General features: G+C 40.8%; 1 protein-coding gene across 4 annotated transcripts in view; it reads right to left on the reverse strand.

The window, feature by feature from the left end:
* Positions 1–373: 373 nt before the first annotated feature.
* The window catches only part of UBE2E3 (ubiquitin conjugating enzyme E2 E3), a 116,525-nt gene continuing 104,695 nt past the window's right edge, over positions 374–12,203 (reverse strand). For all 4 annotated transcript variants that reach the window (XM_032211289.1, XM_032211305.1, XM_032211297.1 and 1 more), the window contains 3 exons: positions 10,416–10,548; positions 5,753–5,900; positions 374–3,727 (listed from right to left, as the gene is read on the reverse strand). In XM_032211289.1, coding sequence (XP_032067180.1) covers positions 3,630–3,727; positions 5,753–5,900; positions 10,416–10,548 — 379 coding nt within the window. In that variant the 3' untranslated portion in view covers positions 374–3,629. The remainder of the gene's footprint in view (positions 3,728–5,752; positions 5,901–10,415; positions 10,549–12,203) is intronic.

Raw genomic sequence — 12,203 nt, forward strand, 5'->3', positions numbered from 1 at the left:
ATATAAATATTTGAAAGCTTCGCAGGGCCCATATCTAATATAATGTGAAATATATGTTTTGCCACTTTTTGTAAATTTATGGTCTATGCAATATATCAATACATTTTATCTTTTTACTAGGAATAGCAAGATCTTTGGAGTCTCTCCTTGGGGTATACTTGCCAGGTAACAGGTCATATGTTCTTGTCCTAATTTACAAGACAAATGTACCAAATTCATAGGCCTCATAAACTCCACTCATTTCAGTGGGAATTGTGAAAATCTTCTGAAATTAATGGAAGATGACTAACAAAGATGCCCTATATATGATACTCTAAAATATGATACTCTAAAATTTTCCCATGTATACCTTCTGTTCTCTTCTCTTACAAGACTAGCTGTAGGAATTGTTCTCATGGAAGAAAGGCTAAAGATGAGTTGAGTTTATGTTTTAGAGGTCAATTGAGAATCTTGACTGAACACTTTTCTCACACAAGAGGGCCCAGGAATCAAAGAATGTTGATAAAGCAAGGTTAAAATGTTTTATTTTGTTGGAATTTCTGGCGGAAGCAGCTGTTTTGGGAATGGGGCGGAGGATAGAGTAGCCTCTCTCTAAAATTTGTGGCAGGACAGCCCCGAAATACCTTCGATGTCTCCGTGAGAACTAGACTATAATACCAAACAAAATATAGGATAAACAGATTGCCTTTATAAATTGCCTACTAAGGAGATTGCTGTACTGAACAGGCATTTTATTTTGGGGGTTTGTTTCAGGATCTGAAATAGGTCCCGAGTTGTTAATAAACCCTTAAAATTCCAGGTGAAAATGACATTTAGCTGGGAGGTAAATAGGAGAGTTTGTCATTTGAGCTGTAGTGCAAGTGGATGCAGGTATGTCTCAAATGATATTGCTCTTAAGTGTCATATTCTGAGGCCATAGGTCTAACAGATGAGCCTCACACACCTTGAAGCCTCTACTATTGGTTAATATTCTGCATGATAAACCATGTTGAACTCCAGCCAGAGATATACAAAAAGTACATCACTGCTTGATAGACGTGCTTCAACAGCATCCTCCACTCCCCCCCCCCCCCACAATAGTTTTGTTGAGTTTGAACCTAGAAGACTGAAACATAAAATAGTAAGGTGTATCTGTCACATAAACACAAATCATCTTTCTGGATGACTGGCTTGCACTGTTTGGTGATTTGACTACATAAATAAAGAGCTACGGTGGTCACGCAATGGAAAAAGGAATGCTAATATTTAACACGTCCTGCAGGCTAAGCTATCCATTTGATGTACCCAACCCTATGTTGTTGGGTAGGACAGCCTATCAACCCTGGTGGGGTGATGAAAATCTCATTGTGAATGTAATGTTTCCATCAAGCTCTCCTAAGTGTAAAGTATGCAAGTCTATCGATCTATCTGGAAATGATACTGTGTGCAACTCTCACTCAAGACACCTGAACATTATGCAGGACTATTTGGAGATCCCATTCATTTCACATGGAAAGATGTGGAGAAAGGCTTACATCCTATCTTGTGTTGATATCGACTTTACTTTTTAAAAAAATCTTCTTTAAGTCAATATTGATTTATATTCTGCTGACCTCATGAAGAAAAAAAACGCTCTCTTGAAGGTTTCATGACAGTGTTTATGTCACTCAGAGAAGTGAATAAGCAAATCATGAAACTGTACTGCTTTGGAAGACAGGTTTACCATAATTCAGAAGCCTACCTCTAAAGAACTGGAGCAGTGGACATCTCCTAAAATTAGAAGAGATTGGCAAGATCCAAAATTCTCAAAATTTTGGAATTATAAAGATGATCCTATTTATGGTAAATTATAGAAGTAGGTGGGAGGTTATGTGAAATCCAATAACATTTTGGTAATTTGCTCCTTCATCTTGGAGAATGCATAAAATAGTAAGATTCCCCTGCCTGCCATCAGCTCTACTCACAACGGCCTTATCAGCTATACACTCACTGGTTAAGAAACAACTGTCTAATTAAGAATACACTGACAGTGGAGCACATCATATTTCCATCAGCTCCTTGGTATTCAACGAAGTGAATTGTACAGTATCACAGTTTTTAACATCTTCAGGTCTTCAGGTTCTCATCAGATGCAGAAGTACGGAAAAGTTTGTTTCAAGCAATTGAAGATGCACAGCTTGTCAGGTTGTTACAAGTCAACAAGTTGCTACACTTGGCAAATTGTGGTCTGCACTATCTGCCCAATGTCAAAGCTTTTGGTGCTGCAACGGAGAACAATTAGGCATCAAGTGCAGCTCAACACTATTATTCCTCCATCAAGGAAAAATGGGAGTCGAACTAAACATGAGATTAAATTTAAGTTTAAATAAGTTGTGTGTTTTACATTTTTTTGATTGACAAATATTGCTTCAGGAGATTGCAGAAGAGACAGCAGGACTAGTGACTGAATCTTGCCTATTATCCCTGTGGTCCTAAAGGAAACTACTCCTCTCCCCAAACTATAATAGCAACTATGAACATTGTGGTTGGATCTCATGACTACCAGAAATAAAGTGAGGAAGGACAAGGTCAATGGTGTTTCTGCTTGGTCTTAAATTTTGCTTTGCCCTCATCACATCCCTGCACTCTACAGAGTTAGTGGAAACATTCCTTTGTCCTTCCTGCCTGAGAACAGATGTTCACAGTTGTGATGGATAATATAACATGAATTTTACAGGAGTGATGATGATCCTCTTCAGCGTTACCACCACCATACTGGTTAGAATTTCAAAGCAGCGATGGGGAGGAGAGGAGAAATAATGACGGAAAGTATCATCCTTACTACTGTTCTCTCTTACCTTTTTGTACATGTCTATGGCAATAAATGTAAGGTTTAGCACTGTGTAGTTCTGCCTTAAGAAACATTGGTAGAGGCAAACTACAAATCTCATAATGTTCCAGAGGCCTTCTGAGTGGGGCCTTCTTGTCTTAGGTTAGTTTTCCACCAGGATCTGTGTATAAACAGTCCTACTGGCTCTGCCCACATTTTAATTTCAAATATGAAAACAGAGAAGCTCTTCCTTGGGGAACATGTTTATTGTGTTTGAGATGATACACTGGATGCTCTCTGAGCTACAAGGTGGGTGGCGATGAGAGGGGACAAGGATAAAAGAAATCCTTTTCATTACAAACTGACAAAGGTAAAAGTCTTAAACATTTTTCACAACAGCATGTACCACATATCGGAAATAGATCTGGGCTTAATACAAATGACGTAATTCCTAGTAATCTACAGCTACCTTTAATAACTTCATACAGATAATGAATTAGGCTAAAATGCACTATTATATTTGGTTGACTTCAGGAACAGTATCCTTAGTTACATCACAAAATACATTTTGATATCCCAAAGAAGCAAGACTTGCAAGTAGGCATTTTAAACATAACTAATCTACAGCTACAAAGTTCTACTCTTGACAGCATTTACCTTTTGGGGAAGGGGAGGAGGGAGAGAAAGCAGTATTCCAATCTTCAAAAGGATAAAAGCAGAGAGTAGAATCAGTATAACATATACACAGAAGTCCGTATTGTAAAGGCTATAAAGTTTGGTTGCACACTGCAAAGCTGCATCCCCGCACCTTCACACTGCGCCAAGTAGTCAACAACATCACTTATGTTGCGTATCTCTTGGTCCACTGTCTGGCTATCCTGTCATGTTCTGCTCTGTTGGTCAGGTACTGAGTGGCTATGCTTCCCACCAGAGGATCAGCTGCAAGAATTCGGCAAGGGACAACAGGAGAGGGAAAGAAAGGGAGAGGACACATTAGCGGTCACGCCCCGATAAGCGAAGTAATGAGCAAAGTTTCAACAATTCATTACACACATTTGCCAATTAAGACAGGGAAAAGCACTCAACGCCAGCACCACTTACTGTTTCATAATTAATTAATCAATTCAAATGCACAAGGCCACCCAAATCACAATTCTGAACAGTTAAAAACACAACCCCAAATAGAGTCACAGCAACTTAATGTTTAAGACAAAGTAAAAGGACTATAGAGACGCAGTGGCTCAGTGGCTAAGAATGCTGAGCTTGTTGACCAGAAGGTCGGCAGTTCAGCAGTTCAAATCCCTAGTGCCGTGTAATGGGGTGAGCTCCTGTTACTTGTCCCAGCTTCTGCCAACCAAGCAGTTCAAAAAAATGTAAAAAATGCATGTAGAAAAATAGGGACCACCTTTGGTGGGAAGGTAACAGCGTTCCATGCGCCTTTGGCATTTAGCCATGCTGCCACATGACCACGGAGACATCTTCAGATAGCGCTGGCTCTTCGCCTTTGAAACGGAGATGAGCACCACCCCCTAGAGTCAGGAACAACTAGCACATATGTGCTAGGGGAACCTTTACCTTAAAAGGACTATAACCAGTAGAAATCGATAAAACATTCAACACCGTGTCATTCAAGCATTTAAGCCAGAGCATGGATTAAAAATCAGGTCTTCAAGGCTAGTTTATAGGTTAGCAGGGTTGAACTATTCAAAGCTCTGGAGCAATACCATTCCAGAAGACAGGTGGTGTGAAAGGGAAGGCATGCCTTTTACATCCCATCAGAAGAAATGGTTTAATAGAGTAGGCTCAAAGAATGCTCTCTTTTTTTTGCACATCTTATAGAATTAGCGGAAACAAAGGTAAAAATGTAGTCCCTCAGATAACTAGCCCTTATACCATATGAAGGGCTTTTTAGACGACAACCAACATTGTTCATAGAACACTATAAGCGATACAGATCTATAATACGAGCAAATTGCAGCATCTTGGTCCAAAAAAGGCAATTTGGATTCAGAATGTGCAAACAGGATTGTTTTCCATTGTCCGCCACTCCTGAACAAGATGTGTCATGATGAGCTGGGGTGGCAATGGGAGCAGTAAGTAGCAGTAGTGTGGAACCAATGGTGGGTTCTGGATCCCATTCCAACCAGTACGGTCGGAATGGGCCCGGTGGTATCCACATGGACGTGCGCAGCGCGCGCATGCATCTTATCACCTCCACGACATTCCAGCTGCTCAGCAGACCGTCATACAGGCACTGTATGTGCCATGCGCGTATGCGGAAGCGCAGAAGCCTTAAAAGACAGGTAAGGAGCTCAGGCAGGTGGGTGGGCCCTCCAGAGCACCGTAGCGGAATGGTATCCGGTTCTCTGGGTAGGCTCCGGTACGCCCATATTGGGGCGTTCTGCCTGCAATCCACCACTGTGCGGAACCTTCTTTCTCCATGGCTGGTTCCAGTGGATGAAGAGGAAGTGAAGAGATCTAGCCCAGAGCAGCGGTGGCATTCAAATTTTTTTTACTACTGGTTCTGTGAGCGTGGCAGGGGAAGGATACTGCAAAATCCTCATTCCCTGCCCACCCCACTAACCTGCTTTCCTGCTCCGTTCTCCTGTGCAGAGCAATAAAAGAAGACCCAGCCAATCAGTTGGGACCCAGGAGGCAGAGAATAGATGGGGCCGGGCCAGCCAGAGGTGATATTTGTCGGTTCTCTGAAGTACTCAAAATTTCTGCTACTGTTTCACCAGGACCGGTCAGAACTGACTGAATACCACCTCTGCCCAAGACCCTTTTTTTGTGGCGTCCGGCAGGGCTCTGTACTCTTCTCTTTCTATTTAGCATTTATATGAAGCTGCTGGGGGAGGAAAGTAGCCTCCTCTGGCTGTGCCTGTTGCAGAATTAATAATACTTATTTTCATTAAATTGGGGGTGGTGGGTAGGGTACAAAATGAAAGCCAAGGATTGCCTTACCAGGATTGCAGTCTGTCAAGAGGGAGCAAATAGACAGCAAAACCTTTGAAATAGTCAAAGCAGGACTCCAGTTGTCTTTCAGGATATCCAGACAGATGACTCCCTGACTGTTGATGTTGCAGTGATAGATTCTAGTACGGAAAGTAACCTACAGGTAGAAGAGCAACAGAAGGGGGGGCGTGGGGGAAGAGGAGATCATTACACGCTTTTCAGGCATAGTTTGTTGCTAGCCTTTTGAAACCTGTCTTGAATGATTCTCCCTTGGTGGGAAATTTTTTCTGTCGAGACCTTTCATTTTTTGGGGAAAAAAAATATGTTTGTTTCCGATGTTTGTTTACGACTCATCTGAAAAGAGGTCTCCTCTCTCTTCTTTTGTAAGCAGCTGCCTTATTCACAACTGTTATATATTGTATGTCTCAAAGCTAAAAGCTTTATTGTGTGTGTATTTTTTTTGTTTTGTTTTGACAAGCCTCCAGCATTTTTAATGCTTTTTCAAAAAAAATCCCCCAAACAAACAGCCAACACATACAAACATTTGCGTGCCCTTGAGAAATAGCAATTTCATCGGTTTCCTTGGGGCGGACAAGCGACATTGCAAGTCCCAAGACTTGCGTACTTGCATACCAAGTCGGAGAGTTTGTATTAAGACGTCACCGTAATTCTGCTGTCAAGAGTTTAAAGAAGCCTATGGACTATTTTTGCCTGCATGTGGAAAATGGCACTTAAGATACCCAGCTTTCATTTAAAATGGGTGAATGTGAGATTCAAAGTGAGGCCTTTTCACTGGTTATGGTGCCCAAACTAGATGATGCTAGTTTGAGAAATCTGAAAAGCACCAGATTGGAGATCACAGCTCTTCTGGAACATGAGAGCCATCGTGATGTAGATGTCACGATTCCCGTCAATTAACCTTGGGGCTCTTATTCTTGATTCATCTATATGTCACCTGACCGCTTTTATAAATAAGATCATCACTGGATCCTCTCCAACTATTTGTATTTACTTAGATGAGCTTTCCAACACAGTAGGAATATGACTCATAGAGCATGTTAGTATATTTTGAATATTGCAAAAGCAATCTTCAAAGGTATCAGCTTCCACAGAAAAAAAACAAATCTCACTCAGGCTGCTTTCCTGAGACTACTTTTACCTACAATAACAGTAGACTACTTATTCAAAAACTCTGTTTGGTCAGTATACTCTACATCAGGGGTGTCAAACTCGATTTCATTGAAGGCCGCATCAGGGTGATGTTTAATCTCGGGGGGTCCGGGTCAGCGTGAGCAGAATGGGCTTGGCCAGCTCAATGTCACTCCTGTCAGGGACGTGCGGCCCTCCAAAACTCAGCCCTCTCAAGCTACATTTTCACTGGCAGAGGCACCACAGGCGAGTCCTTTGCCCCGCAGGCCAGATCTAAGCATCCCACAGGCCGGGCCTCGAATTTGACACCCCTGCTCTACATAGACCACATTAAGATGTTCTCAAGTTCAATCTCTGACACTTCCATTTAATTTATTTTTTTTGGGGGGGAGGCCTCTCTGGTAAGTGATAGTAGGCGGTAAGGCCTAAATGTATTAAGGCCAGCTCTGTTAACTAGGAACTTATGTTTCTATAGAATACATATGTATTCATATGTTTTGAACCATATAATGTGGTAGTTTCATGAAATATAGTTCAGAGCTAAAGGAGAATAAAATTTGGAATAGACCCCTTCCCCTTAGCTAAATATTTTATATGGTTTAGCTTAGCATGGCACTCACTTTTTAAGTGAGAAGCCCTCTGCTGAATCAGGAAACTCTGATGTAATGTCATTCAATACTCAAGGACACTACGCCAGGATCTGACTTAATGTAAACTAAAGATTAAGCACTACAATGTGCAAGAAAAGAAGGTGAAGGGGGAAGCATTCCACCCCAATACTTTCACCATTAAATTCTGTGGTTTTGCATGGAATCCCCAGTGCACTCAGTTTTGTGTCATGTGTAAAACTGACGCATGTTCCATTCATGTCATTAATAAACTCCTGAAGAGGAGAGAACCCACTGAGCCTATGTGGCACTCTTGGTGATCCTTTCTCTATAAAGAATCAGCTCCAGGGCATCCATCTGTAGGTCTGCCCCATTCCCAGATGTTTCAAGGAACCTACAAGTGGGAAAAGAGGGAAATACCATGTCCAAAATGACTTTGCATTTGAGCTTTTTACAATTTTATGCCAAATTTCTCAAGCCTTTGTGAAACTGGCAGGAAATGCATATTGAGATAATGCTGTGGAAAATCATGGGGCTTACCCACCAGCTTTTTTCATCTTTTTTTTTTTTAAAGGTGAATAAATCTTAATTCGGGGGGGGGGGGGGCATGACTAGAATTCCTACCTAGAATTACCTGTTAGACTAGTGAAGAGACAGAGAAAGAAGAGATTGGGGAGCAGGTCTTAGTTCTTGATTTCTGTTGCGGGTGTACAACAGATTAACTAATTTGGTGAACCTAATTTATTTAATAGCAGAATGTGAATCTTCTTCATCGAATATCTGCTGCACAGCTGCAATCTTTAAACAAATATTTATATTGGCATTAAACCTCTATATTATATCAGCAAGTATGGGAAATCTTAGCTTATGCTTCTCACAACGTTAAGAGCTACCATGGATTTGACATACCTTTTTTAAAAAATGTATTAGAACAAACCAAACAAGGGGTCTTACACACTTAAAAATTTTTTTACAATGGATTCTATTGCTGATTCTACTTGTGCTTTCACTAAATGCCACATTCCACCCAATGTGGCAATTTTGAGGCATTTTGGTTCATTTACACTGATACTATTACTCAGGACACCTTAGCTTAACGTCAAAGTGCAAATAAAATGTGGTCAACTGTTTTATAGTTAATATCCCTTTTAGTTAAATTTCCAATGATTTCAGGCCCTTTCCCGGGCATATTTCCACTTAAACAGGGGCATTTCTTAGGCTGAAAAGGAAACAGTGAGACTAAGGAAAATGAGACCATCCCACTTTAATATCCAAATAAAGAGAGAGCAAGGACATAGGTCCATGGCTCTGCCTCGTTTTTTCCCACTATCCAAAAACTTATCATGTTTAAATACTGAATAGTATTAAGTATTTTATACACATCTCTGCTTCCTCTTTTGGGGGAAATGTGTATATAATGGTTGTACTTGTATATCAATGTTGTATGTAAGTACAGCGTCTTCAGTTTCTGGATTTATATTTCAGCTAGCATGGACTAGTAACATACCCTTTCCTGACCTTTTTCAAAAAAAAAAAGTCATTCCCCCCCCCCCACCGAACCCCTGGCCAATAGGAAAAAAGTGGTGAAAATCTCCCCCATTCCCAGCCAATAGGAAAAGGGCAAATCCGACTGCCTCAGTAAATGCATCACGTCATCCATAGAGATATACTATAGCATATGACTTGGCTGACTGCTAGTCATGTACATATTTAATATAATAAGGATCATCTTTCAATATGATCAAAATAAGGAAAAATCCACGTTTTGCACTAGAGCACATGTACAAGATTTAAATGGTGAATTGTAAACAGCTGTTGGGTAAGGATAGGGTACATTTGTGTTTCAGTAGGCTTTGAAACAACTAGGAAATGAACGCTTATCACAGAAGCAAACCACAAGTTGAAACGTTTGATAATTAAAGCAGCATTGTAGCTAATATGTTATTAGATAAAGATTTGCAACTTTTTGAGAAAATATTTATCAAATCATACACTTTCAAGCAAACCAGGGCTTAAATACTTCTGCTTTTCATTTTAGCCACTAAGATTACACACTTCTAAGGGTTTATTGAAATAAATCTGATTTCAGGCGATGTGGATAAGTCTATCTTCGGAGGACAACCATATTCTGCTTCCAAAAGACTTGGGCAAATAAGCAAGAGTGAGCGCTACAAGAATTATCCTGTCTCTCTGGTATCATGCTAGTTTCGAGGAACAAGAAGATTGAGGAAAAAAAAGTGAGTGAAATGCAATATTAGAATAATAAAATAAAAGGATGGCGTCAGAAAGATGAAATGGTTGTTTCTTCCCTTTTCTCAATGGTCTCATTTCAACTGCAGCATATACCTCCTAGCAAACTGTCCTTGAAAGGGACAATAATCTAATGTAAGGCTTGAAGAAAAGTGACTTGTACCTACAAAAAAACAAAAACAGTTATAGAATGTTACCTTGTACTGTTTCTACCAAGAATAGGTTGATAACTACTGCTACGTCTGGGTACCTTGAACAAGGAGGCATTATACACGTTGAATAAAGGTAGAGTAATTAAGCAAGGTATTTTATGGCCTTTTGGAATGTTTTCCCATGTGAATACAGAAATAATGGAAATTATGCCCTCCAAATCTTATTTTTCTGCCCAACTGAGAGCAGCAGAAAAACAGGGTCTGGAACGAAAATTTCTGATGTCCTAATATTCTCAGAAAATGCTCAACTCTGAAAGCTTCCAGTGAAAACTGCAACACGTGAAGGCAAGACAATGTGGGTCCTTTTGTTTGGCCTCAGAGAGTCCCAGATGGCTAGGGGATCCTGTGCCATGCAGATGTTGGAAATGCTTCATCCAGTGGTTGCTTTCCCTGAATTAAAATGGGCAGACAATGGAAAATAGGTACAAAGATACAGAGACGGCATAACCTTACCTTTGGTGGTTTAAACGGATAATCAGATGAAAATGTGATATCCAGAAAAAATACGCCACCTTCGTACACAGAACCTGGGGGGCCTAGGATAGTAGATCTCCATTCGTAGATGTTGTCGCCTTTAGGCCCAGCACTATTAAAATAACAAGAGGGAAAAAGAGAGAGAGAAAAATGAACTTTATGACCTTTTACGATTATTATCCTTGTGAATGGCCTCCGTTGTTTATATATGGCTTGGTGCTTCTTGGTGTGAAGAAACTTGTCCATTATCACTTGTACTTCTGTCAATATATTCAATACAAGGCCCATCTTTGTCTTTTGAAACAGTTAGTTGTGTAGCCTTTTGTTTGTTGGTCTCTGTGGGCGGATGGGCCATATATAAAACTGCCTTAAAGCACAAAGGCTACCTAATTCAAGGCATATGAAGAGCATTATCCATCCCCCATATTTATAGCCTGTTTTTTGTACAAGGGAGTCCAGGATGGCGCACATGTTTATTCTTGCAAACTCATGAAATAGATCAGCATAACACGCCAAGAAAGCTTCTTAGAGGAGGGGATCTGAACCCAGCGATATTACAACAATATATCTTGCTAGATATAGAGAGAAGCTTTTCAGAAAATTTATATAAGGAATTGTATAGTTTTTTTTTAAAATGTTAAGCCTTTATTATCACTTTCATATACTGCTGGCAGTAATGATTATGTAATCCTAAACTTTCTGGGCATCCATTCCCTGGTCTAAGGAAAATAAATGTAATGACCTTTCTATGATAAGGTAACCTTTATTTCTTGATCTAATACACATAGTTTTACATGCAATCAGTTGCAAGTCATTTTCTGGGCTCCAACAACTCACGGGTGTCAAATTCAATCGCGTTACATGATGCATCGTGATGATTGTTGCCTCTGCGGAGCTGGAGTGGGCAAGGCCTGTGCATGATGCATCTGTCCCATGGGCTGCCAGTTTGACACCCCTGAACTACCTAGTGTTCCCCAATTCACAACCTTCCCCCCCACCTTTTCTATTAGTCTAATACAGAGATGGCTAACCTTTTTCTAAAGGTGTGCCAAAATAGTGTATGCATGCTCACGTGTGCCCCCTGCACATGCATGGAAGACCAATCCCCCCAGCGCATGCGATCCCTCCCCTGCATATGTGCAGGGGCCCCATGGGAGGGGGAGTTTTCACCCTCCCCAGGCTCCGGAGGGTTTCCTGAAGCCTGTGGAGGGAGAAACGCCCCCCCCCCCCCCCGGCCCTCCAGAAGGTCAAAAATCAGCTGGGCGGTACATGCATGCGCCTGGAGTTGAGGGCTGCCGTGTCGGGAAATATGGCTCTGCGTGCAACCTGTGACATGCGTGCCATAGGTTTGCCATCAGTGGTCTAACAGAATTCCCTACTGGGCCTGGGTCTTCTGAACTGCAACCCCAAATATTCAGAGATGTATCAAACTAGGAAAGAGTCCACTACAAATATTTCTCAAAGTTCCTAAAAGTTATTCCTGAGAAGTGTTGAAGCCTGAAATTTGCCGGTTCTCAAAATACCTACCAACTTTGCCAATGATTTTTATTTTTGAAAATATAGACCAACAAGCCGTTTTGGTGTCTAATGTTTATACTGTTCCAGACATGCACTTATGTAAGAAGGGAGGAAGTGGGATACGAAATTATTAGAAGAAAACAGAGGTGATGACACCATTGTTCAAATAAACTTCCTCTTCAAAGGCCACTTTAAACAGAAGAATTACAATTTGTAAGTATGACAGTAAAGGGACTGAAAAGGCTACAA

This window comes from Thamnophis elegans, chromosome 1 (assembly GCF_009769535.1).
Source record: "Thamnophis elegans isolate rThaEle1 chromosome 1, rThaEle1.pri, whole genome shotgun sequence".
NCBI classification, from domain to species: Eukaryota; Metazoa; Chordata; class Lepidosauria; order Squamata; family Colubridae; genus Thamnophis; species Thamnophis elegans.